The sequence below is a fragment of the Rhineura floridana genome, chromosome 20, assembly GCF_030035675.1.
Source record: "Rhineura floridana isolate rRhiFlo1 chromosome 20, rRhiFlo1.hap2, whole genome shotgun sequence".
Lineage (NCBI taxonomy): Eukaryota > Metazoa > Chordata > Lepidosauria > Squamata > Rhineuridae > Rhineura > Rhineura floridana.
The window spans coordinates 366,898-394,392 of NC_084499.1; the positions used below are offsets into that span (position 1 = coordinate 366,898).

The 27,495-nt window shown below is 46.6% G+C and overlaps 1 protein-coding gene across 7 annotated transcripts in view; it reads left to right on the forward strand.

The window, feature by feature from the left end:
• The window catches only part of RGS3 (regulator of G protein signaling 3), a 112,013-nt gene that overhangs the window by 14,290 nt on the left and 70,228 nt on the right, over positions 1-27,495 (forward strand). For 5 of the 7 annotated variants that reach the window (XM_061604399.1, XM_061604395.1, XM_061604397.1 and 2 more), the window contains exons 5-12: positions 186-254; positions 4,676-4,736; positions 10,228-10,318; positions 12,738-12,805; positions 23,098-23,179; positions 24,562-24,667; positions 25,676-26,030; positions 27,210-27,249. In XM_061604399.1, coding sequence (XP_061460383.1) covers positions 186-254; positions 4,676-4,736; positions 10,228-10,318; positions 12,738-12,805; positions 23,098-23,179; positions 24,562-24,667; positions 25,676-26,030; positions 27,210-27,249 — 872 coding nt within the window. Of the gene's footprint in view, positions 1-185; positions 255-4,675; positions 4,737-10,227; positions 10,319-12,737; positions 12,806-13,966; positions 14,165-23,097; positions 23,180-24,561; positions 24,668-25,675; positions 26,031-27,209; positions 27,250-27,495 lie in introns of those variants that run through there. The other 2 variants (XM_061604394.1, XM_061604396.1) reach the window with 2 other exon arrangements.

Below are 27,495 nucleotides of genomic sequence, written 5' to 3' on the forward strand. Positions count from 1 at the left end.
CCAGCTTGTCACCCTCCATGAGCTGTGTAAACAAGAGAACGGTGGCCAGCTCTAGCTCTCTGGCATATGCAGCAAGTGCGAGGGGGCCTGGGGGAGAGCCCTCATTCAGAACACAGCTCTTGCCTCACCGAAGGGTGTCTTCTTCTGGAGGCTCATGGCCACATCCTTTCTGCTTTATGTTCCAGCACTGTGCAAGAAGAAGATGAGCAAAAACGTCTGCTGGTCACGGTTTGGAACCAACCAAGGAATTCCAGGTAAGGAAGACACAGTTGAGACTGATGTTGCGGAGCCTCGGCTGCGTCTTCTGCAGGATTGTTTGGAGCTGTTGGCCTGACCATGGCATGTTGCAGCTTGTTCAGGCATGAGCAGCCTTTGTTACTCACTGGATTGGTCCAGTTGCCAGGCAGAGTCAGGAGGTAGCCATAGGATCCAGGGACAGGCTCAAGGCTGCTGAGAGGAGAGCAGACTTACAGTGAGGAGGAGGAGGAGGATGGTGAAATGATCCGGGGTCCTAATGGTAACATCTCCTCCTATATGAGCTCACCCCCACCCTGCAGCATTTAAATCTGAGGAAAATGTGGCCCTGGTTCCAACTCTTGAAGAACCTAGATTAGCTTCTACAAGGAACAGGGCCTTCTCTGTTGCAGCCCCAATGCAGTGGAACTCTCTACCAATAGATAAAGGCTTGCTTAGCGTCCTCTTGCTGTCCTTCCAGAGATGGCTGAAGATTGTTCTTCTCAGAGAACCTTTCATTTGTGTTTCTTGTGTTGGTTTTGCTGCTGTTCATTGAGATGGGTTGATCTGATTTTGATTTGTTATTAGATATTGTTTTAATTCCTTTACTGTGTAAGCTTCAATAGTGGTATAAACCTTTTTATTAATGTAGATGATGATGTAATCCATATAGGTTATCTGATAGTGAGGAGGGTGTCAGAGGAAAGGAGAATAAAAGCATGCATCCCCTAGTATTTTTAACAACTCCAAGATGAATTAGCAGTGTTCATGACTAGATGCATCTGGGAATTTCACAGGTTGTCTTGTTCTGACACTGAACAAATATATCCTGTACTCACTCCCCCCCCAAAGGCATAAGTATAATTGAACATCCAGCCTTCCACAAATGATTGAAAGATCCAGCTTGTTAATATTTGTACTTTCACACATTTTTATTTTAAAATTGTAGGCACCAACACAAAGTTTCAGGTTTTGTTCTATACCTGTCTGTTGTAACTAAACTACCAACCAGGTTAATTTTTTTAAAAAAGCTTCTTAAAAGAGAAAATTGAAGAAATGCTCAATATTTAAGGTAAGAGAGAGAGTTTGAAGCAGGTGTGGCTGGTCAAGAGGGCAGCCATTTTATTTGGCTATTAAACTGAGCAGTGAATAGGTGTCCCCCTTCAGTGAGCCTGTCATGCCTCTCTATGATGGAACCAGAATTGCTGCTCCAATTGCATCAGCACCAGGGAGCTATCCAGAGAGCTAGATGTAGAGCCAGACCAAATAGTTAGAGCTATTTGGATTTTGCTAGGAGCTCAGGGCACTTCCAGGCAGCCTGTTTATTGAGCATTCATCATCCTGGTTTGTTGGTAGGGAGATTAGACGATGTTGGCTATTTAATGAGCATTAATTCTGATTTGTTTTGGGGGAGGTCTGATGACATCGCATCAAAGCAAGTGTTATCCCACACTTTCTTGTGCATGTTTCCTTCCTTGTCCTTATCACAAAAAGTCCAATCTTTTGGGGAAGTGGGTTTGTTGCGCAAGACTAATTGCTCAACCTGAATTTGCCAGTATGCGATTGAATCCAATCCAAAAATAGCTAGTGTCTGGAAGCACCATCTCAGACAAGCCACATACTCTGAGCCCTGATTGGCCAGCACCAGCAAACATAGGAAACTGGCTTATGCTGAGCTAGACCACCACTGCTCACCCCCAGTCCAGCTCCTCCTCTTGGACCTTCCCATCCCTATAGCCTGACATTCTTTTGAAATAATTTTTAACTGGAGATTGCGTATATAAAACCAGAACAGCTTTATGTCTTTTCAGTTTGCTTAGCACCTGCAGAAAATCCCAGTTTAGAGGTGTAAGATAAGGCCATTAGAAGAGCCTGCTGGATCAGGTTCATGGCCCATCTAGTCCAGCATCCTGTCTGGGAAGATGCCTGCAAGCAGGACCTGAGTGCAAGAGTCCTCTCCTCTCCTGCAGTCTCTAGCAATTGGTATTCTGTGGATCAGGTGGATCCACAGTTGGCTACAAAACTGTACTCAAAGAGTACTCAAACTGTACTCAAAGGGTTCCTTCTCAAACTGGGGGGAGGTAACAAGCGGGTACCACAGGGCTCAGTCCTGGGCCCAGCATGCTTCAACATTTTTATTAATAACTTGGATGAGGAGGTGCATGGAATGCTTATCAAATCTGCAGATGATACAAAATTGGGAGGGATAGCTAATTCCCTGGAAAACAGATACAAAAATCAAAGGGATCTTGATAGACTGGAGCATTGGGCTGCAAACAGCAGAATGAAATTTAACAGGGATAAGTGCAAAGGTCTACTAGGAAAAAGAAACCACGTGCACACTTATAAGGTGGGGGATACTTGGTTCAACAATACTATGTGCGAGAAGGATCTTGGGATTGTTGCTGATCACAAGCTGAATATGAGCCAACAGTGTGATGTGGATGCAAAAAAGGCAAATGCTATTTTAGGCTGCATTACAAGAAGTATACAGTAGGGCCCTGCTTATATGGCGGTGTTAGGTCCGGACCAGGCCCCCGCCGTAAAGCGGAAATTGCCGTAAAGCGGAACCCATTGACTATAATGGGTCGCGTTGCGCAAAAATGCCGAAAAACCGCAAAATCGGCTTTAAAACTGGGAATTTCCCCTAATTGAAAGCTGCCGCAAAAGCGGAACGCCGTAAAGCAGAATGCCATAAAGCGGGGCCCTGCTGTAGTTTCCAAATTGCGTGAAGTATTGGTTCCCCTCAATTAGGCACTGGTTAGGCCTCATCTTGAGTACTGCTTCCAGTTCTGGACACCACACTTTAAGAATAATGCAGTCAAACTGGAACAGGTTCAGAGGAGGGCAACGAGGATGATCAGGGGACTGGAAACAAAGCTCTTTGAGGAGAGACTGAAAGAACCGAACATGTTTAGCCTTGAGAAGAGAAGACTGAGGGGAGATATGATAGCACTCTTCAAATACCTGAAACGTTGCCACACAGAGGGCAGCCAGGATTTCTTCTCAATCATGCCAGAGTGCTGGACATGGAATAATGGGCTCAAGCTGCAGGAAGCCAGATTTTGGCTGAACATCAGGAAAGCTTCCTAACTGTTAGAGCAATATGACAATGGAACCAATGGCCTTGGGAGGTGGAGGCATTCAAGTGGCAGCTGGACAGGCATTTGTCGGTATACTTTAACTTGGATTCCTGCACTGACCAGGTGGTTGGGCTCAATGGCCTTATAGGTCCCTTCCAACTCTATGATTCTATGTGGAATCTCCATGCTCAGGGGCACTCTACCTTTGAATCCTAGTTTTTTGGGGAGCAACATCAGAAGAGGGCAGTTGTTTCCAAGCTCTGTTTGTGGGTTCCCCAGACTGGCTGCTCTTGGAAACAGGATACTGGGCTTTGGGTCTGACACAGCAAAGCTCTTCTTAAGTTCTTGTAGAAAAGTGGGGGAGAGACCAGCAACAATTAAGTAAAAATAATATATAATAAAAGTTTTTAAAGAAGTCCAACCTTGGCTTGTTTATACAGGGCTGGTCCTCCTTCTCCACATTTGTTCTTATGAAGAAGTAGGCAGATCCATGCAAGATAGGCCCATTAGCAGATTTTAGTCATGATAGCTAAATAGAACTTGCATGGTCGGAGGCAGTCTACCGTGCTGGGAGGGGGAAGGGGGAGTGCTGTTGCCTTCCTGCCCTTCTTGCGGACTTGTGATTGGCCACTGTGAAAAGCAGGATCCTGAGCTAGATTAACCCGCATGGGCTTGATCTAGCAGCTGGCCTCTCCCTATATCCTTATGTAACTTGCTCCAGCAGAGCCAGGTTGAGCTTTCGTATGTCAGAGCAGACCCTACAGAAAGATTCAGTCAGGATCCTCCTTCCACAGAGCTCGGAGGGTTTGCCAGGCCCTTTGTGGGCATTGTCTCTGGGACAGACCTTCAGGGAGCTCTTGCTGACAGCTGGCATGTGTCTGGGCAGGGGGCAGAGGTTTGGGACGGAGTGCAGACTGCTAGCTCTGGAGGGCAAGTCCAGAGGTTGCATTCCCATCTGTCCTGTTTCTCCCTGCACTGGGCAGCTAGTCCAGGAAGAGGAAGGAAATCCTCTGCAGCTGCCTTTTCCTCCGGGCACCTGGGGCAGCATGCAGACTGGGCATCTCCTCTTCAGAGTCTACATTCGACTTTCTGGGTCAGGCCGTGACACCTGGACAGCTTCCTACCTGTCGTGGCGCTTGGTCAGTCTGCAAGGCTAACAGTCCAGTGATGTCCAAAAAGTGTTGTGTGGGGCCCAAAAGTGTGAGCTTGGAAGTCCCAGTGTAGCATTGCTAGGGGTCTGCCCCCAAATCTCCAGGCAGTGTAGGCTCCTGTGTTGAAGAAAGAAGGATCAGAGCCTCCAGCAGCAGATGCAGCAGTGCTGATCTCAATGATTTCTATTACCGCTTCCTCCCCACCAGGCAGAGCGAACTCATTGGCTGCATGAGCTTTGGTGTGAAGACTCTGCTGAGCCCAGACAAGGTACGGATGCTTCCCCACCACTGAAATGGGTTGTGTGGGGCTGCTGGTTGTCCAGAGGAGAAGGAAGGAAGGTCTAGTCATGCTGTAATGGCTGTGTGGCGATGGCAAGCGGATGCAGCAGCAGCACAGTGTCTTTGCACGCACACACATGCACACACCGAGAGCAAAGAAGATCAGAAGCGATAAGGAGGGAAGGAGGGATCTCCTCCCAGACTGAGTGGGGGTGGCTGTCTTAGCTCAGCTGCTGGCTAGAGAATGTGGAGAATGTGCACCCACACTTTCCTCTCAACTGCAGCTGTGGGGTTTGATGTGTGCCCACATCAAAAACGAGCTCACTCCTTCTGAGTGTGGAAGTTCCATGAAGTCACAAAGGCTACGTGGAACTCCTTTGTTCAGAGGCAGCCTGTCTCCTGATCCCAGGGGGCAGGACCAGAAATTTGGCAGGAGCCATCCATGCATTCTTTCTGACATGTTTAAAAATGGTATTGTTGAGACAGGCCTTTGGAATGTGGATGTTTTTTACATATCAGTTTTGTTGATATACTGATGATGTTTTTCCTTTTGTTGTTATAGTATTGTGTTTTTATGTTGTATGCTACCTGGTTATGTTTTCTCTGAAAGTGCAGGTTATAGATATTGGAATAAAAAAATAACCTTCATGCCCTGCTTGGGGGCATCTGGCCAGCCACTGTGGGAAACAAAGATGCAGGATTGGATGGACCCCTTGGGTCTCAGCCACGACTGCGAGGAACAAGACCTTTGTGGTCGGGGCAGTCTTCCTTAAAAGTACAAAGTGCTGAAGATGTTGAGCTCTGGAGGGATGTAGCCTATGGGCTTCTTCCCATGGGGGCATCTGGTTGGCCGCTGTGGGAGCAGGAAGCCAGGCCAAGGGCCCCCCCTTTGGCCTGAACTGGACAGGTGGTTTGTACAATCTCCCTCCCTGCCCTTGGAAAGTTAGTCTGTCAGCGAGAAGGGCTCCAGCTCTGCCACCTCCTTCTTCACACACTCGTTTTCTCTGTGTCTGGAATTGTTTATATGGGGGCATATTGACATGTGCAGACTTCTCACCTATCCACCCACCTGCCTAAAAGTGGTACAGTCCAGCAAGAGTTGCACACCCCATGACTCTTATGATGGCATGTTCCAGTTCCCAGACCTGACAAGCATCCATTAGCACAGCAAGACTGGCAATTTCTGTGTGAGAGAGAGAGAGAGAGAGAAAGAGAGAGAGAGTCTTCTGTGTCTACAGGAAGAGGCTTCCATCCCCATCTTTCCATTCCTGTTTCTGGCCCCAGGTGTGGCAAGCTGGGAGGTGAAGGTGTTGTCAAGGACCACCCAGACTGCTGCCATGACTTGGCTTGCATGTTCTGCAGGGGGGGGGTGTCACTCCCCCCCTCTTGCTTTTGGGACAGAGCTGTGCAAATGCCATCAGGCTTATTTCCTTTCAGATTTGTGCAAAACTCCTAGTATTGCCATAGCATCTTCAAGTGTTGAAAGCACTTCACACTTTGTAACACAGGAATCTGCCTTATACCTAGTCGACACTGACTGGCAGCAGCTCTCCAGGTTGAATTTCAGACAGGAGTCTCCCCAGTCCTACACGGTCCAATCCAACACGGTCACATTTGACTTCAAAAGAGGAAACTTCACAAAAATGAGGGGATTGGTAAAAAGAAAGCTGAAAAATAAAGTCCAGAGGGTCACATCACTCGAAAATGCTTGGAAGTTGTTTAAAAACTCTATATTAGAAGCTCAACTGGAGTGCATACCGCAGATCAGAAAAGGTACTGCCAGGGCCAAGAAGATGCCAGCATGGTTAACGAGCAAAGTCAAGGAAGCTCTTAGAGGCAAAAAGTCTTCCTTCAGAAAAGTCTTGTCCGAATGAAGAAAATAAAAAAGAACACAAACTCTGGCAAAAGAAATGCAAGAAGACAATAAGGGATGCTAAAAAAGAATTTGAGGAGCACATTGCTAAGAACATAAAAACCAACAACAAAAATTTCTATAAATACATTCAAAGCAGGAGACCATCTAGGGAGGCGATTGGACCCTTGGATGATAAGGGAGTCAAAGGTGTACTAAAGAACGATAAGGAGATTGCAGAGAAGCTAAATGAATTCTTTGCATCTGTCTTCACAGTGGAAGATATAGGGCAGATCCCTGAACCTGAAGTAACATTTGCAGGAAGGGATTCTGAGGAACTGAGACAAATAGTGGTAATGAGAGAGGAAGTTCTAGGCTTAATGGACAATATAAAAACTGACAAATCACCGGGCCCGGATGGCATCCACCCGAGAGTTCTCAAAGAACTCAAATGTGAAATTGCTGATCTGCTAACTAAAGTATGTAACTTGTCCCTCGGGTCCTCCTCCATGCCTGAGGACTGGAAAGTGGCAAATGTAACGCCAATCTTCAAAAAGGGATCCAGAGGGGATCCCAGAAATTACAGGCCAGTTAGCTTAACTTCTGTCCCTGGAAAACTGGTAGAAAGTATTATTAAAGCTAGATTAACTAAGCACATCGTAGAAGAAGCCTTGCTGAAGCAGAGCCAGCATGGCTTCTGCAAGGGAAAGTCCTGTCTCAGTAACCTATTAGAATTCTTTGAGAGTGTCAACAAGCATATAGATAGAGGTGATCCAGTGGACATAGTGTACTTAGACTTTCAAAAAGCGTTTGACAAGGTACCTCACCAAAGACTTCTGAGGAAGCTTAGCAGTCATGGAATAAGAGGAGAGGTCCTCTTGTGGATAAGGAATTGGTTAAGAAGCAGAAAGCAGAGAGTAGGAATAAACGGACAGTTTTCCCAATGGAGGGCTGTAGAAAGTGGAGTCCCTCAAGGATCGGTATTGGGACCTGTACTTTTCAACTTGTTCATTAATGACCTAGAATTAGGAGTGAGCAGTGAAGTTGTCAAGTTTGCTGACGACACTAAATTGTTCAGGGTTGTTAAAACAAAAAGGGATTGTGAAGAGCTCCAAAAAGACCTCTCCAAACTGAGTGAATGGGCGGAAAAATGGCAAATGCAATATAAACAAGTGTAATATTATGCATATTGGAGCAAAAAATCTGAATTTCACATATACGCTCATGGGGTCTGAACTGGCGGTGACCAACCAGGAGAGAGACCTTGGGGTTGTAGTGGACAGCACGATGAAAATGTCAACCCAGTGTGCGGCAGCTGTGAAAAAGGCAAATTCCATGCTAGGGATAATTAGGAAAGGTATTGAAAATAAAACAGCCGATATCATAATGCCATTGTATAAATCTATGGTGCGGCCGCATTTGGAATACTGTGTACAGTTCTGGTTGCCTCATCTCAAGAAGGATATTATAGAGTTGGAAAAGGTTCAAAGGAGGGCAACCGGAATGATCAAGGGGATGGAGCGACTCCCTTACGAGGAAAGGTTGCAGCATTTGGAGCTTTTTAGTTTAGAGAAAAGGCGGGTCAGAGGAGACATGATAGAAGTGTATATATGCATGGCATTGAGAAAGTGGATAGAGAAAAGTTCTTCTCCCTCTCTCATAATACTAGAACTCGTGGACATTCAAAGAAGCTGAATGTTGGAAGATTCAGGACAGACAAAAGGAAGTACTTCTTTACTCAGCGCATAGTTAAACTATGGAATTTGCTCCCACAAGATGCAGTAATGGCCACCAGCTTGGATGGTTTTAAAAGAAGATTAGACAAATTCATGGAGGACAGGGCTATCAATGGCTACTAGCCGTGATGGCTGTGCTGTGCCACCCTAGTGCTTCTGAAAACCAGTTGCCGGAAGCCTCAGGAGGGGAGAGTGTTCTTGCACTCGGGTTCTGCTTGCGGGCTTCCCCCAGGCACCTGGTTGGCCACTGTGAGAACAGGATGCTGGACTAGATGGGCCACTGGCCTGATCCAGCAGGCTCTTCTTATGTTCTTATGTTCTTACCTGGAGATGCCATTGGAGATTGAACTGGGGACCTTCTGCATATAAGGCAGGGCTCTGCCACTGAGCTAAGGCCTTCCCCCAATATATTATCTTGTTGTAATCTTTACAGCAACTTTGTAAGTTAAGACAGGTGTCATTTTCCCCATTTTACAGAGAGGATGACTTGCCCCAAACTATGGGGCAAGATGTGAACCAGGCTCTTAGCCTCTGTGCTGGGCTGGCTCTCACCTGAGAATGAAACATTCACAGTTAAAAAATGATTCTAATTTCTGCATTTGAAATTCAACTTGGAACATTAGGCTGCATTTGAAAAATCCACATTTTCGCCTGTATTAGTAAATATGTAGGCAATAACTAAATAATATGTTTTATGTATGCTGCTTAGAGTTCTTTCTCTCTTCGGCTGTTTATAATTTTTAAATAAACAAAATAATATCCACTGTTGAAATGCAATCATTTGAATAACTCCCCTCCCCCATGCCACCCAGCTCCCAAAATCCATTAACCCAGGAGCAACCATAACTGGGATTGTTAAAGAAACAGACTTGAATTGGTAGCAATTTTTGGCAAGCAGCCAGTGTGGAGAATTTGTGTGAGGAACTCTCCCCTTCCTCTCTTGTCTGTCAGCAATTTGATTGTCAAAACATGGGCAGAATGCAGGTGCTGGCAGAGACTGGTGCTGCCCTCTGCTGCCAAACTCTGTGTTTGTTGCTGTTATGTGCCTTCAAGTTGATTACGACTTATGGTGACTCTATGAATCAGTGACCTCCAAGAGCATCTGTAGTGAAGATCTGTTCAGATCTTGGAAGTTCAGGTCTGTGGCTTCCTTTATGGAATCAATCAGTCTCTTGCTTGGCCTTCCTCTTTTTCTACTCCCTTCTGTTTTTCCCAGCATTATCATCTTTTTCTAGTGAATCAGGTCTTCTCATTATGTGTCCAAGGTATGATAACCTTAATTTCATCATTTTAGCTTCTAGTGATAGTTCTGGTTTAATTTGTCCCAACACCCAATTATTTGTCTTTTTCACGGTCCATGGTATGTGCAATGCTCTCCTCCAACACCACATTTCAAATGAGTTTTTTTCACTGTCCAACTTTCACACCCATACATAGAGATCAGGAATACCATGGTCTGAGTGATTCTGACTTTGTGTAGAAATTTCAAAATATCTGTAGCAATGTTTGTTAGAAAAGCGTTTGAAGCCAGCTATGATCTTAATCTTCACAAGAGAGTTGCAAAGAGAGCACAGCAATATTCCCATTTTAGAGATGGAGGATGAAGGCTTGGAGAAGCCAGTTGTTTGTTCTCTCCCTTTATCCCACTACACCTCAACTTGACAAAGAAACAGAATGTGAGAGGGTTGGGTTTTGAAGAGCTTTGCAAATGGGGAATGCCTTGGTTCTTCTGAATGACAGAGGAGTCCCCCGCCCATACACACAGATGTAATGACATGCATTTTGCTTGTAAATAACAATATATCCACTGCAAAGGTGAAGGGGTTTCCAAAACTTTTAAAAGAAGTTTGGGAGCTGCTGTTGCAGTTTTCTTGTTCTGTTGCTCACCCCAGGAGATCTGCGGCTGGTACTACCTGTTGGGGGAAGACTTGGGCAGGACAAAGCACCTGAAAGTGGCCACACAGCGGCTGAAGCAGAGCAAAGGTGGGTCCCTCTGGGAGTTACCCATAGACCTCCCTCAAGGGAGAAAATGTTGTGGGAATGTGCCTCTCCCTGGGGTACTGCTGCAGAGCCCCCTATGTGTGGATGCTGTGCAAGGAGAGACCCCAGGCAGGCCTGAGCTTGCCCTGGCTGGGCTGAACTGGCCTCTTGTGTTGTGGCAGGGTTGACAGGTGGTTGGCAAATGCCTCCTAGTAGCCCAAGAATTTGTGCCTTTGGTTGCGTGACACAGGAGGCAATTGCTCCCTCCCACACCCTCTGTGTGTGTGTGTGTACTGCCTTCCAGTCGATTCCGACTTATGGCAACCCTATGAATAGGGTTTTCATGAGGCTGAGAGGCAGTGACTGGCCCAAGGTCACCCAGTGAGCTTCATGGCTGTGTGGGGATTCGAACCCTGGTCTTCCAGGTCTAGTCCAACACCTTAACCACTACACCACACTGGCTCTGGCCCCCACCCTCTGGCTGCTTGGAATCTCTTCTCCCTCCGGGGGCTCCAAGACACAAAATCACCTTCTTCCCCCATCGCCCAGCTTGAGGCACAAAGACACAACCAGAAAGTGGCCAGTTCCTGGGCCACTTGTTTTGCACATTTTTAACAATACAAACATTGTTGACGATTGCAAGGAAAGGCATTCCCAATATGTAAATAGTAATAATAGCTTATTAAACTATCTCTCTGTTACTATATCTGTCCGTCTGTCACTGTACCTATCAGTGACAGATTGTGGGGGGGTTCCTTATTGATAGACCCCTTTCTATATAAGGGCTTACCCCTCCCAAAAAAGAGTTACAGTAGGCCACAGGCAGGATGAACCTACTGCAACTTCCTAGTCTGCAGGACAGAGTTTCCCAGGGCCCCTCACACCTTCCAGCTCAGCTCCAGTGGTGGTGGTGGGGAACCCTCGAAGAAGAAAGCTTTGGACTTCTCTTCCAAAGCCCAAAATATCCAGTCTTGCAGGATCATTAGAACACAAAGATTTGGCTCAGCCATGTGGATTTTGCACATGGGCAAAAGTTTTGTGGAGGAATTCCACAGAATTTCCTTCTGAAAAACCAGTGAAGCTGAATGACAAAATATAAAAGAATTTTGTCAAGGGGAAACAGATGGAAAAGGGAAAGCAGCCATCGCACACAACACAGGCTTGTAAATAAAGTGGGTGAAATCAGTCTAGTTGAGCTACTTACCTTTTACCTTCTTGAACAGTCTTGGGTTTCAGAGCATGTTCAGAGTTCCTTGCAGAGCATCTTTGGACTTCTGATATTCCCAGCCGGACCTGGAGATGCCGCTAGGGACTGAACCTGGCATCTTCCACATGCAAAGCAGATGAGCCCAACTAAACGAGCCCCATCTTCACTCCTGTTACAGTGTTGTGATTTGACCTGCCAGAAAATTACTAAGAGGCTAGTCTTCTAACATTTCAAAAGGTCTGGCTGGTTCAGACCAGTTGAGCCAGCCATTGTTTAGAAAGGCTTAACTGGAGGGGGCATGTTCAGACAGACAACAAAGGAGATTGCTGTCTATTCAGAGTAAGAATCCCAGATACTCAAGGTGGTGCTGCTGAGCTACATCAGAATATCAATTTGTCTATTGATATGAAACTTCTACCCTTTCTCCCATATTTGGAAGCGTTTTTCGAGAATTAATTTTGATGGTGTTCAGTATTTTATGGTTAAATAATTTTAGGATTTTAAAGTTTTGTGATGTTTTAGTGATTTCACTGTACACCACCTTAATATTTTTTATGAATTAGTGGTTTACAAATAGTCTTACAAATATATTAGACAAGCAAATACAAGAAACAGGGCCTTTTTGGTGATGGTACAAAAACTGTGAAATGCCTCCCCTAAGGAGATCTGCCAGATTCTGGCTTTTCCTAGTTTTAGACAGGAATTGAAGACTTTAAAAACTCCATGAAGCTCTTACTGCAAACCCCACTAGGCTCAGCTGATAAAGGGTGCTATGCAAAAAAATTTTTTTTTAATTGCTGCTTTTAGGAACTGTTCTGTTTTTGATAATATAGTTATTTTAGTGCCGTTTTACAATGTTATGTATTTTTGTATAGTTTATTTTTTCTCTTATGTTTATTATTGTATAGGTGGATATTCTTATTCTTGGAAGCCACTTGGGTGCACTTTACAGAACCGGAGGACATTAATAATAGTTAAAACTCACACCATTGTGACAGGGTGGAAGGGGCAGAGAAGAAGCTCATATGTGGCATAGTTCCCCATTCCCCCCATTGTGTGTGTTTTCTAATCCCATTGCCCCCTCCCTCAGATGAATGTGGCTTTAATTTTCCCTGTAGACAGTTCCAGCAGCTTCGGTGGTCTTTGGGTGTGTACAGCAGGATGTTTTGGGAGGCGGTTAGGATACCTCCCTTTTGTGTCCCTGTTGTTTTCCAGAGCGGACGTTAGCCAAGGCAGCTGCGTTACTGGTCAGGCAGCAAGAGGGGAACGTGGAGCATCTCAAGGTAGGAGAAGAGCATCTCCGCCAGGATTGGCTGGACAGCCTCTCTAGTTCATGGACACACCTCTAGCTGCAGGCAGGGTGGGGCTTTCCCAGGGGGCGGGGCCTGGGAGGGGACTCAAACAGCACAGGGACCACCTTCCCAACATTCAGAATCTCAACCAGGCAGATTAAAGGGGCGTAGTAAAAATGCTGGTAAACTCAGTGCATTCATTGAGATGGAGACCCCAAGTTGTTGCTGCAGAAAGTACATTGTGCAGTGAAGGGGAGAGGAGGGGATGGGCAGGCGGTGTGTGCTAATCCTCTCCCACCTGCTACTTTACCCCCCCTCAAGCTCGGGTGCCCAGATGCAGGTTTACTGTGTTGCAATGAGAATCAGCTGGGGGGGTCCTCCCACCACCACACCGCTTCTTCCCCTGTAAATTGTTCTGTCCTTGCTGCCTGCTTTGCAGTTGTCTTCCACGGTGTCCCTCCTTGGCCCACGTCTGCTGGAAAGAAGGGTGGGTGTGAGTGGCACAGGGGACTAGAAGCTGTTCTCAAAACAACATTTTGTAGGAATTCTCTTCCTGCAACTGCCACTTTTCCTCTTCCTTTCTAATGAGCAGAGGCTCTGTGCCTTTAAGAGCTGCAAAGCAGGCAAAGCTTTCTCTGATCGCTTCATCTTCCTTCCAAGGTTAGGAATGCTCAGCTGATGGATTTCTTTTTGTCCCATTATGTAGCCATGGACTGGCCTGCTTTTGGGGGGGAGAGGGCCACAGATCTCTATCAGCACAGTGTGTGTGTATGTGAGGGAGGGGATTTTTCTGCACAAGGCCGTTATTTCCTTGGTTACTTGCAGTCCTTACTCTTCCTTTCCCTGGATATGAGCGTGAATGCAAGCCCCCCCTTTTTGCACAGCATCAATGAAAGGCCCCCTCCAACATCCTCTAAATGTTTGTGAGAACACAGGCCATGTCCCTGTGCTGCCTTGGTGAACAAAGGCCGCTGTGGTAAAAGAGCTGACAGGAGTTTGACTCTCTAAACTCTCTCTCTTCCTTGTGCCTCCGAGTTCTCAGGAAGCCTCCGTGCTTATCATACAGCAGCACATGGCAGAGCCGGCCTGGGAGGCGAGGGGTGGCTTCCTGCCATTCTTCTGCTGAGCTCCTGGGTTCTCACGGGCGGCCATGCCAGGACCACAGAGGCTCGTTCTCAGCTTCCAGAAGGCAGGCGGGGGGGGGGGTCTCTCCTCTGTACTCTCTGTTGCTCACCAGAGAGAGCAGGGATCGCTTTAGCTTTTCATGGGCCAGCCACAAGCCTCGAGGCCGCGGACATGAGTCAATTCAGCGGACTGTGCAGAGTGTGCTCTGAGCAGCGCTACCGGCAGGTCGGTTGCAGGTCTGCACAAGGGGGGGGGCAGCCGGGTATGCTCTTTTCAGGTGGACTGTGGCGTGTGTGCATGTGAGACGAGATGGGAGCAGCATTTTGTGGAATCGGCTTGGCCAGTGGGGCTGGTGTCACACTTCTCCCAGCCGTGGCTAAATCATTCCATGGGAATCAGTGCTGTGTATGGGCTATGGAAGCACAGCGGGGCTTTCTGTGGGAGCTGTTCCTGCAACAGCTGAAGGCTTGGCCCTTGAGATTAATGTTCTTCAGCGTCCTGCATGTATGTTATCATGTCTTTTAAATGTGCTTTCTACCTCCATGGTCAGAAGCGCTCTGCCCCTGAATGCCAGTCGGAGAGAGCTTTGCTGTTGTGCTAAGGTCTTGCGGCTGGCCAGACTAGATGGGCCCCGTTTGGCCTGATCCAGCCACCTCGGGGCTCTTCTTATGTTTGCCACAATCCTGTCAAGACTACTGCTGTCATCTCCCTGTTGCAGATGAGGAGTTGAGGCTGAGAAGAGAGAGTTGCTTACCTAAGGCTACCTTCGCATGCATTGCTTACTCAGAAGTAAGTCTCACTAATTTCTGTTGAACTTATGCCCTGGTGAGATTTCAGCCAGGGAAGTGAGGTAAGCTACATAGCATGTCCCCTTGTACATTGGTTTAGGTTTGGCGTTGGGGTGTGTGTGAGGGAGCATCGCCTTGCAGGTTCAGAGCTGAGGTCCCCCTAGGTGGCCCTGCACGCATGTGTCTTCAAGCAGTAGCCAGCCAGAGGCTCCTGGGAACCTGATACGTGGGGTGAGAATAGGGTGAACGCCCGCCTTCTTCTGCTTGTCTCCAGGGGCCGCTCATCAAAGCTTTGCTGCGCCTGAATGTGGCTTTTCTGGCTGCCATTATTAACAGCCACTGATTAGACCTGATCTCCTGTAAGGTATCTGAGCCACCTGTTTGGGTGCTGCTCCCTAAATGCTTTCTGGGGTGCATCCCGGCTTGTGTTGTACTGTGCTCTGGAGGGCAAAGGCTGCCCAGAGGAGGCAGGCTCCTACCCCATGGGCATACTGCCTTTTAACGCTCCCAGCCTTTTGATTCTGTGGCATTTGTGTAATGTGATTGCTCTCTGGAGAGTGAGTTGCCTGCATTTTTATCTAGAATTCCCACCTCTTTCTTGCCCCTTGGTCTGGGGTTGAGTTGGGTATCAGGAACGCTTCAAGGGTCATTCAAACCACTGGATCCCAAAGAGAGGACGCAGCACCTAAATAGGCCAAAGGCTGCCCTGTATGTTGTCATGATCTGAACAGGTCCCCTACCCTGGACTTACTCCCAGGTAACTGTGTATAGGATTGCAGCCTTAGTTGGCTGTGAAGGGATGCACTCCTTCAGCAAGAGGTGAAGGAGGAGCCCCCAGACTTCCATCCTTGCATCGTGTGGATAGCTTTCCTGGGCTTCTCTGCTGGCTGCTATTATGGGATACAATTTGTGTTGTGTGCACTGATTGCTAGCTGATAAAATGTCTTCTGGTGAGGAGGGTGTCTTCCTCTGTATGTTCTCAGTTTCAGCTTTCTGTCTCTTGTGAAAATATCTGAATAATTCAAGTTAAGTGGCACAAAAGCATCCTTATGTGTTAAATGTAAAGTCTGTATTCAGTATGAAACTTGCTGCTCTTCACTCTCGCCAGTAAAGTGAAACTTGAAGGCTCACCTATGTTGGTTCTCACTGAGGGTGGAGACCCCCTCATTGCTCTGCCGGTTCCAGGGCTTTGCCACCTCTCTTTTGTGAAAACGGGGGCACACACTAGTGAGACCCCACCCACTTTTACTGTAAGAACTGGTGGGATCAGCATTTTAAAAAAATTCAGTTTCAGAGAGGTTTTGCAACTGATCAGCAGATCAATCCAGGTGTGACCCATGGATATGCTTTGCTATAGGTGACTAGTGTGCTCACAGCCTTAGGTGGGTCCAGGAACAGCCCTGGTTAAGAGCACGACTGGATGAGGCCAAAGGTCCTTCTAGTCTAGCATTCTGCTTTCCACCCACAGGGGCCAGCCAGGCGTCTCCTGGAAGACCACAAATGTGGCAGGAAGTCTAGACCCTTTCCCCACAATTTGCTTCCATCAACTAGTATTGAGAGGTAGACTGCCTCTGAACACAGAGGCTCCCCATGGCCATCACATTTAGCCATTGATAGAACTCTCCTCCTCCTCCACCATCTCCATGAGTTTGACAAATCACCTTTTAAAGTCATTTAGGCCAGTGCCCATAATAACACCTTGGGGCAGTGAGTTCCATAGGCTAATTTCACGTGTGAAGAAGTACTTTTTCCTGCCGGTCAATTTTTAACTGAGTGACCCTGAGAGGAGGGAGACTTTTCTCTGTCTGCTTTCTGCCTTTCTGAAATCCTCTCTGTTGTCTTAGCTAACAAGCCCACAGTGCTTCAGCCTGCTCTCGTAAGGAGTGTGCTCCAACCCCTCAGTCATTTTGGTGACTATCTACTATTCTTTTAAACCATGGGATGACACAGCCAAAATGGTGCCCTTGGGCCTTTGTGGAAGCTGCAGGGAGTGCCCTTTTGCTGCCAGGCAGGAAGAGCTTCCATTGCAACCCCTTTGAACTAACTCGCTTCTCCTTGGAGCAAGTGCTGGTGGAAGCCCTCAACGGGATCTTCCTTCTGACTGCCTTCCTCAGAAATCGGAAGGGCAGATCTTTCCCCTTTGCTGGTCAAACAGGATGCATGTCAGACATCTCTGAAGTCACTCAGACTTTACATGGGACGCATGCCTGAACTATGTCTCAGCCCTGTTACTGAAACCCATGCCCTGTTGTCACAGTGCTTGTCCTAACCAGTGGTGGCTGGTGTCCACTGGATGTGGTAGGGCTTAGGGTTACCAACCATACTCTTTTAAGAGTATATGTACTCTTTTTGAGATGGTGCAACAGCACTCTTACTTTTCACTTATCGAAGCCAAACGTACTCTTTTTGAAATGACAAAATGATGGTAACCCCAGTAGGGATGCTTTGTGGCCAGGGAGATCACAGAGGCCTGGCCAAGCTCTTATTTTTCTCCCCATCCTCCTCTCTTGCAAAAATACTGTGGACACTTAGGTGCTGAGCATTTGTACAGCTACAGTGCTCAACGAAACTGAAAAATGTGTTACTCTGGTTCAGAAGGGGTCTGAACTGTCACAGTTGCTTCTCTGCTGGGGGGAAACGTCTGCTTCCCTCCCTCTCCTCCTCCCCTGCAATGAAACAGTGGGCCCTTAAACATTACCAGATAAACACTTACCTTGCTTCGGAAGGGGTCCCTGTCAACACAATTTCTTGTGTGGATTCATGCCACAATAACTATATTTCTCAGAAGTAAGCCCCACTTAATTCCATGGGGATTGCTCCTTAATAAGTGTGCACAGGATTGCATCCTGAATTGGTTAGTCTTACAGGTGCCACACAGGATTGTTGCCAAGGGCCCCACGAACTTCCAGACCTACGGGAAAATATTTCCCTCACCGAGCTTATTTTCTATACTTCCCCCCCAAAATCTGGAATAAGGTGGGAACCCAGGTTAAAATCACAACTCAGCCATGAAAACTCACTGTGACCTGGGGCCAGTCATTGTTTCTCAGCCTAACCTAACTCACAGGGCTGTTGAAAGGGTAGCATGGAGAAAAGGAGATCCATGAATGCTACTTGACCTCCTTGGAGGAAAGGTGGGAAGGATATAAACTTACTAGTGATAAATAATAATAAAAATAGAAACTCTATCTCCAACCTGCCCGCCCTTGATTTTCATTTGAGGGAGGGGTGGGAGAGGTGCTTTTGGAATAATGGGAGGGGGACTGAAAATTGAAGAAGAAAAGAAACCGGCTGCAACCAAGATATTCACACTTACAAACATTGAATTTTACACATAGGACCTTCGCAAATCCAATGTGTAGTTGCCTGCTGGGACAGGCTTGCCTGGGTGGGGTTTGCGGGCAGGATGCAGTCCATGCTCCTGTGCTACATATACTGTAGGCTCTGCACACCAAATTCTCATCTGAACCATTTTACTTTTTGTAATAGCATTTTAAGTTGACCAAGGTGTTTTATACTCTTTTGTCCTCACAACAATTTTATAAAATAGATCATAGTGCAAGTTTAGCAAAACAGCATAAACAACAGTGCTAGCACCTTGAAGATCAACAAATTTATCCTGGCATAAGCTTTCTTGGGCTAGAGTCTGCTTCATCAGATGCATCATTCTTGGTAATCCATGAAAGTGCAGTGCAATGATGCATTTTCTAGCCTTTAAAGTGTTAATGGACTTTTCTTTTGTTTCTCCTCTAAGCCATGGCCAAAATTGGCTACCCCTTTGGTTGAACGAGAGTGATGTACCCAACATCATACAATGAGCTTGTGGCAGAGATGAGGAATTTTAAATTAGGTTTCCAGATCCTCTGGGTGGCTGGTTTTTAAAAGAAAGGTGTAAGGACAATTTGCTTATTGAGAAGGAAAATGTGCAGGCCGTGTTCTATTCGATCAAAGGGTGATGCTACCTCTAGTCTAGGGGATCTACCTATTAGAACCGCCAACCATTTCTGGCCAGTACCCTCCTCTCACAGGAGGCACAATTGGGAACGATGAGTCTCAGAAATAAATGACATCAGTATGCACAGAGTGCACCAGTAAGGAACCTCTGTTTATATTGAATAAGATGCTGACACATGATTCATTAAATCACGGCTGTTATTTTACCAGGACAGGAAAAAATGCCAAGAAAAAATAACCTAGTAGCAACAGATACAAAAGTAGATCTAGCAGCAGCAGATACAAAAATTAATCACTAATGTTACAGGAATCCAGCATGTCTTGTATGGGTTCCAGTTCACCAGAGTCTAGAACAGTTTTAGTCCAGGTTTTACAAAAAGCTCAGGAGCTCCAGAGGTCAGGCCCAGAGGCAGCTAAAGAGATAGATTTCTGATGGGTTTTCCTCATGCCAAGATAGCCAAGAAAGTTACCATTCCCAATATGCATATGTATCAACAAATTGCCAGACTCACATCATCCATTGCTGGCCCAAGAGAACTACATGTCCCAGCATACCTTTAGAGAGAACTTGTCTCACACACACCCAGCAAAATCTATAAGAATCATAGAATGATAGAGTTGGAAAGGGCCTACAAGCCATCAAGGGATTTTAATTTTTAATTTCATTAGCTTTGAATGGAGTAAACTGCTTTAGTCTTGGCAAACACTTTTAAAAATAAAATAAAAATAAAGTCCTCCCAATCCCACAGTAATGTAGTGTAAATTCAGAAGTGCAGGGTCCCTTCATTATAGACACAGCCTTGTAAGATTATATAATAATCTGGAAAGGCTTGAACACTGCTTTCTGCTTCTCTGTCATTGTCACCATTTGACTGTCCTTTCTCACTGTCAAGAGATATTGCTTGGATGACTAAATTCAGTGTCCACACATTTATCTCCTGTTGCTACCACACTGCTTGATGATGTAGATGGGATGCTATCATCAGGATTCATTGCCTCTTTGGCAGTTTCAGAATTCTCACTCTCCACAACATGACTTGGATTTTTGACTTGGCTTTTGGGGAGTACTAAGAACTAATAAAGGTTTGCTTGCAATTGACACTCATTGGAGCCTCCATAACTGACTCAGAAAAACCCTATAGCAATAAAGAAAAATACAAACTTTTTGAAAGTGCTGTGTGCATAGACTCCTTTCTCTGGGGGCTTGTTTTGCTGCTAGGTTAAGACAAAGCCTCTTTTTCCTAAATGAAGGAATTCATACTCTATAAGTAGGCCAGGTGCTCATTTTGCATAGGAATGTGTAACCTTCTGAACTTTGCCACCTTCTAGAAAGTAGGAAGGAATTTCCCACCCCCTCCTATATTCCTGTGTCACCCCCCACCTCCTTCCACACATACCCAGAATGTTAGAAAAAGAGAGGGGATTTAACCCATTCAGGTGGGTTTATTTTAATAATCATCATCATCATTATGCTGTAAAGTAAGGAACTTCCTTTGCTGAGTTTCCCTTCTTGGCTGCTATACTAAGACTGAGAGTAACTGCATTTGAAAAGTGGGTGTAAGGAGTGATGGGGTCTTCTGTGCTGTGGTACCTGCCAAGATGCTGCTGAAAGGAACAGCCCTGCGAGCAGAAGTGAGCTTGGACCCATATTGCTTCCTCCAGGCAGCTCGTCAGTGGGGAAAACAGGACTCTGATTACTGCTGTTTTGGACCATTTCACTTTTTATATAATTGTAGTGTAATTTTAATTTGGTAACTTCAGGATTGTTTTAATGTCTTTTGTGTTGTTTGCCACCTTGAATATTTTAATAGAGATTAATTTTAAAAATTATACACTGGGACCTGCCTATTCAGAACTTTAAAGGTATAAAGAGGGAGGTGTGTGGGGAGTATTGTTCAACCTCGTAGAACCTTCAGTACAGGGTTCCTAAAGGTTCAGTTTTATCCCCCATGCTTTTTAACATCTACATGAAACGACTGAGTGGGGTCATCCAGAGATGTGTGGAGTACATTGTCAGCAATATGCTGACAACACACAACTCTATCTCTACATCTCCAGGTGCGCAGTGGATGTGCTAGACCAATGTCTTGCCTTGGTAATGGACTGGATGAGAGCCAATAAACTTGTCAGTCCAAGCAAGGCTGAGGTGCTGTTAGTGGATGGTTCCCTAGACTGGATGGAGGGGATGCAGGCTGCTCTTGATGGGGTTACACCACTTCTGAAGGAGCAGGTGCATAGCATGGGCGTATTTGTGGATCAATTACTGTCACTGGAAGCTCAAGTGGCCTCAGTGGCGAGGAGTGCCTTCAGTCAGCTCCAACTGGTGGCAAAGTTACGACTCTATCTGGACAGGGATAGCCTGACTTATGTTGTCTATACTCTGGTAACTGCTTGGCTAGATTACTGCAATGCATTATTCATGGGACTGTGTTTGAAGACAGTTTGGAAACTGCAGCTGGTGCAGAATTCAGCAGCCAGATTGCTCACAGGGACAAGAAGGTCTGAGCACAACACACCAATTCTGGCACAACTGCACTGACTACCAAAAAGCTTCTGGGCTCAATTCCAAGCGCTGGCTTTTGATCTATAAAGCCTTATATAGCTCAGGACCCCGATACTTCAAGGACTGTCTCTCCCACATGAACCAACCTGGACCCTGCTTTCAGCATCTGAGGCCCTTTTTTGTGTGCCTTCTCTGAGGGAGGTGCGGAGAGTGGCAACATGAGAATGGGGCTTCTCAGTGGTGGCCCCTTGCTTATGAAATGCTGTCCCCAGAGAGGCAAGCTGGTGCCATCATTATCCATCTTTAGCCACCAGACAAAAACATTCCTCTTCTCCCAAGCATTTGGTTCTTAATTTTTGGAGGGCTTTTGACATTGTAGCCTCTTTTAGCGGGTGGGTTGTTTTTCCTTCTTGTCCGTGTATTGTGTTTTTAAACTTTTTTAGTTGTATTGGTTTGATATTGGTTTTAATCTTTTTACTGTATGTTGCTTTGGGTTCATTTTTATGAAGGAAAGCAACTAATAAATAAATAACAAACCATCACCACGGATGCAGCCCAGAAGCTAACTGCTAGGCACTGGAGATACTTTCAATTGGTGTGTGTATATGTTCTCTGCAACTTGTTCTTTATCTATTACTGTGAAACGCAAGTATTAATTTCTTGACAGTGGACAGAATTTGGCACCAGACAATGTGTCATCTCATCCTTTTATTCCTTGTGGTTTAATGATGGCAAGATATCCTGCACCCGTCTCTGATGGTCCATGTGTTTTCATATATTACCATATCGCCCTGCCCAGTCCTCCCTTCTTTGTACGCTAACCCAGCCAGGGAGGAGGCATTTCCCATGCAGAGTCATTCCTCTGTCATATTTCTAGTCCAAGAAATGATATAGCAACACAAGAGTCATACCTTAACTGATTAAAACAGCTACAGTAGGGCCCCGCTTATACGGCGGGTTCCATTCCGGACCCCCACCGTAAAGCAGAAAACGCCGTAAAGCAGAACCCCATTGACTTTAATGGGCCGCGTTGTGTGAAAATGACGTGAAAACGGCGCAAAAGGGGAAAAAAACCTTTAAAATTGAAAATGAAAGGCGCCGCATCAGCAGAACGCCTTAAAGCGGGGCCCTACTGTACTGTCCAAGATACAGTATGAGAAATTACTGTGAAAAATCCAGGTGAATGGCATCTGAGGTTTGGCCAAAAAGCCTAGCTTGTGTTGTTATGTGGAGTGGCCAAGAGACATCATGATGCTGGATGACAATGGAACTGAATATCTTGCCCTGGGTACAAAATCCTCCTAAAACCCAAGCTGCAGAATGGCCTGACAAGTGCTGGCTTTTGGAAAGTCTCTTCCTTCATCAGCCTGAGGACGTGATGCTATTTTAGTAATAGTCCTGTAGTGTTTGCATCCTCTCTGTGGCAACAGATGTGGGTTAGGTGGAACCGCCTCTCTGTGGTGATGGATGTGAGTTGGGCAGGGCTTGATAGGATGAACTTAACCTTTATGCTGCTTGTCCAAATTTGCCCAATGGAAAGTTACTTATGCTAGTTACTCAAGGAGAGAGCAAAATACTCACCAAATGTGGCTGGCTGCTGCACCAACACCCAGGCCTTCCTACACAGCCCATAGCAACTCATTCACCTCACCTTGATGCATTCAGGGACTTTCTTCATTAATGCCAAACAAGTGGCTGCCAAGGGCGTTCGCCGTGCTGGGGATGTCAATGTTTTGGGAAAGAAACGGCTAGTAGAGGAGCTCCCCCTCCCATCCCCTCCCAGGGATTTGATGAACATGCGCGGGGCATATGTGCATGCACATCCCTTTTGTCTCTCCCTGACTGCTGTAGAGTTACGCAGTGTTACCGATGAAAGCATACGCAGTTTGTGTGTATATTTTGTTTCCTTTCAGATCACAATCCCACGTGGCAAGAATGGGTTTGGATTTACCATCTGCTGTGACTCCCCTGTCCGGGTTCAAGCAGTGGACTCTGGTAAGAACAGAGTTGTCTGAATGGCGATTTGGTTCTTTTTGCACAACTTTCTCTTGGCCCGTGGCACACCCTTCCTAGTAAGTGGTCTGTCATCTGCAGAGCTTGGACGTAATTCATTACTTGTAATTCATTACTTTTTTGAGGAACGAGTGGGTAATTCCTTTACATTTTATTGTAATAGAACTAGGAGTAATTTTATTACTTTTGTGGAGTAATTGTAATGTTTCCAGCATTACTTTGAGGCATTACTTGGGGGAGAGAAGCAGGGGAAGTCTTCTGCTCCTCTGATTTGTGGATGAAAAGCACGTGCCTCAAACTGGGCTTCTGTGCAGTGTCGCTCTTTTTAAAAGTAATCTTCCAAGCTCTGGTCATCTGATGTACAATATATATACTGGCTTTCTGCCTGTGCCAAGGGGGAACTGCAATAAAATGTAGCCCCGTACCCCAGACCCTGGGCAGGCATGCTCTTACTTACTAGCCTGGGAGGGACAGAAGCCCCATAGGGCTGTTTGGGGCTGCCAGCAATGGGGGGGGGGGGCTTCCCGCCCTCCTGAGACCTTCCCTGCCATTCTATATAATGCTTTGGGGCTCAAATTTGGGACTGGCTGAGCACTTTGTTGCTATACAGTGGGGGTGGGGAGGTTTCAGGAGAGTGTGGAAAGGAAAACATGCCCTCTCCACCTCACTCCCTGGCAGCTCCCTGGAGGACAAGGAGGGGAGCCTTTGAACCTGGGAGCAGCATCTGCGTCCCTTCAACCCACCACCAGGAGACCAGGCACATTGTTGGAGCTCAGTTGAGCCACTTCCCTGCCCTGCCCCTCAGCTGACGCCCTCAGGGGTCAGGGCCAGCCCTCCTGTTAGGCCACCTGAGGCACTTGTCTCAGGTGGTAGACCAGGAGGGAATGGCAGAATAGTGCGCATGTGTGCACGCGCACACGCACACATCAGTGGTCCACTGTAAGGCTGCCCACCCCCTCAGGCACCTAAATGCCTCAGCCTGAGGAAGAGTAACTTTAGATAGTATTTGCTGCTGCACTCCTGTGGGGCTGTTTTGTGGCTGTTATGCCCTAGTCGCCAGAGAATCTCAGTCAGAGGGAGGACCTGGCAAACACAGGATCCTTCCTTAGAGTGAGGCATTATGGGGTGAGAGCATTTGTTCTTGTTGTTGTTGTTGTTTAGATTTATTGCCCACCCTTCACCCAAAGGCAGCCTTAAAAGACATCAGTAAAAGTTAAAAACAACCTGAAAATATACACCTCGGGTGTCAAGGGCCAGGCTAAAGAGACGTGTTGTCAGCATTCACCTAAAGCTGTACAGTGAAGTTGTACCTCGATGGGGAAGGCATTCCACCACTTAGGGGTTCCTTCATCTTCCCCTTGCAGGAGGCCCAGCAGAGAAGGCCGGATTGCAACAACTGGATGCTGTCCTTCAGCTCAATGAGCAGCCTGTCGAACACTGGAAATGTGTGGAGCTGGCACATGAAATCCGGTGACTATGACAAAAGTGTGGACGGGTAGTTGCAGGGGTGCAACCAGGATCTAAGTCTGTCAGGGCTGGGTGTGTGTGTGTGTGTAAGTGCTGCTAATGGGTGACATCCAAAAGCATGGCCCATCTTTTGTAGTTTGACACCAGCATGTGATATTTGGAGATACCCTGCTTCTGAATATGGATGTTCCATTTAACTGTCATCGCTGAAAGCCACCAATGGACATATCCATGAATCAGTGTAATCCTTTTTTTGTCATCTTCAAATGCTGTTTTGCTGCCCCAGGGATGTTCTTCCATAAGACTTTATGGGAGCAGTCTCTGCCCCTGTTGTTCGACTCCTCCACCTTCTCTCCCTAGAGGCCCTGTTGCCTTCCATTTAGCTTTCAAGACTGTTGCTGGATCTGTCCTCCATGAAGGCTTTTTGACAGATGAGAAGGGAATCTTTGAGGGTCTCAGGGTCTGGACCAACTCCTATGATAACCGGTCTCTGAAGAGGCTCTCAAATTAGTTGGTCTTGTGTGAACTTTTTTAAAAAAACATGTATTTATTTACAATATTTATAGGCCACCTTTATGAGTAAAACTCACTCAAGGCAGCTTGCACAATACAGATACGAATATAATTTCCAACAAAAGTGGGATTCAAAACCTTCCATAAAAATCTCTCCCAGCCCTAACTAGAGACACCAGGGGCCTTGTACATACCCATGCAGATGCTCAACCACATTAGTAAGATCTTCTGAAGTGCTTTTTTTGGTGGCTGTTCAGAGGCTGTAGAACTCCCCTTCTAGGGAGCCTTATCTAGATCCCTCATCTGCTGGCAAGCAAAGGCTGTCTTTGGCTGGTGGTTTGAGCTTTAATTGGCTGATGTTTTTGCCTGCCTTGTTTTACTTTTTATTTTCATATGTGTGCTTTTATCTTGTAATGTTGCTGCTTTGGGCAGCCAGTACAAAAAGAGGGAATAAAAAATTAAATACTAAATAAATGTTAATGCCAACGCTTCTTGCAGGAACTGTCCCCGAGAGATCATCCTGCTGGTCTGGCGCATCGTCCCTCGGGTCAAACCTGGCCTAGAAGGTGTCACCCACCGCTCCTCCTGCAAATCGACATATGACTTCCAGTCACCACCCAACAAACGAGAGAAGAACGGCGCGCTGCGGCCCCACCCCCCTGAACATCGCCAAAGCTGCCACGTTGTCTACAGTGGGAATGATGGCCTGGTGCTCAATGGCTGGGAGCGCTACACAGAACTTGGGAAGGTCCCCCCTCAGCAACACACCATGCCCCCCCTCTCCAGATCCCCTTCTGCAGGGGGTGGCGACAAGAACTACATCATCCTGGCACCACTCAGTCCAGGAGGCCAGGTATGTATGGACTCTCTGGAGCGGAGGCTGGCAGCTGGACAACCCACCTGGCCTGATGGCTAATTGCCCCACTGCCCTGCTGGCCTCCTCTTATAAGTTCAAAGATGCCTTTTAGCCCCAGCAAACCTTTCTTCGCATCCCCCTCTCAGAAGAGGTGCAGTTGCATATCAGAGATCAGTTGGCCCTCAGGGTGCTTCCAGACAGTCACTGTTTTCAGATGGGATTCAATCACATCCTGACAAATTCAGGCTGTGCAATTAAAGGTAATTTGGAGCTTTGGTGAAACAAACCCTCTTGCCCTCGTAATAAGCAAAGTGATGAGGAATGCACTGGGGAGTGTGGAATATCACTTGCTTGACGTGACCTTGTCTGATCTCTCCACAAACAAACCAGGATAAATACTCATTAAACAGCTGATAACTTCTAATCTCTTCGCAAACAATTCAGGCTGAGTGCTCATTAAACAGGTTATCTGAAAGTGACCTCAAGCCCGCTTTACCCTCTTCACTGCCCACATCTACAGAACGAGCTCATGACATGATTAAAACTGTTCCTGTGCTATTTCAGACTGTAGGTGAGAGCTCACATGACTGAATGCTCCAGGATAAGAACTCCTGCACAGAGGGAGCGAGATGGTGGCCTGAGAAACAGAGGGTAGAATATATGTTATATGGGGGGAAAGTTGACATAGAATCCACCTGCAGCCTGAAAGGGAATGTTCAGGAACCACCTTAGCACATGATGAGCTGCTTGCCTGGGCTGAGCCTTTGTCACTGCATCCCATGGCAGTCAGCACTCCTCCTCGCCACTGCTCTCCTCTTATGGCCTTGGGTGGGTCTCAGTTGCTCTCCTTATTGGCAACAGCCTAATGAAAAACATATCCAATGAATGGATGGATTATTTGGAATTCAAATGAATTTTTCATGAGTTTTTGGAGCAAATGCACACTCCTAGTTGCCCCCAAGCATGTTCACTGTCCACAGATTAACAAGGACAGCCTTTCCAGGGTAGTTCATCTTGTCCCAGAGGGTGCCACCCTGTTTGAGAGAGAGGGAGGACTGAGATCCCAAGATGCTAAACTCTGCATCCAGCCATAAGGCCTGTGCAGACTTGCAGAATACTCCCAGCCCTCTTAGAAGGAGGAGAGTAACCCTAGCTTTCTTGCTTTGTGTCTTCCAGCTTCTGAGGCCAATCTACCCAGACGGCAAAACCCCCAGAGGTGAGTGGGTGCCTCCCTCATTGCCAGCTCTGGGGTTTGGTCACAGGCATGTTGCATTGGAGGGTTGGCCTTTTCTTGAGTGGGCAGGATATTGAGTGAGGCGAGGAGCAGTGAAATCTTTGGCAGCTTCTTTCTTGTCTCGAGACTCCTTTTTCTATCCTTTTGTACTAACTTTCTTGTGTTTAGAGCAGAAAGCAATGTTTTATTGTTGTTGTTGCTGTTGTTAAAGAAATCAGGAAACGTGGC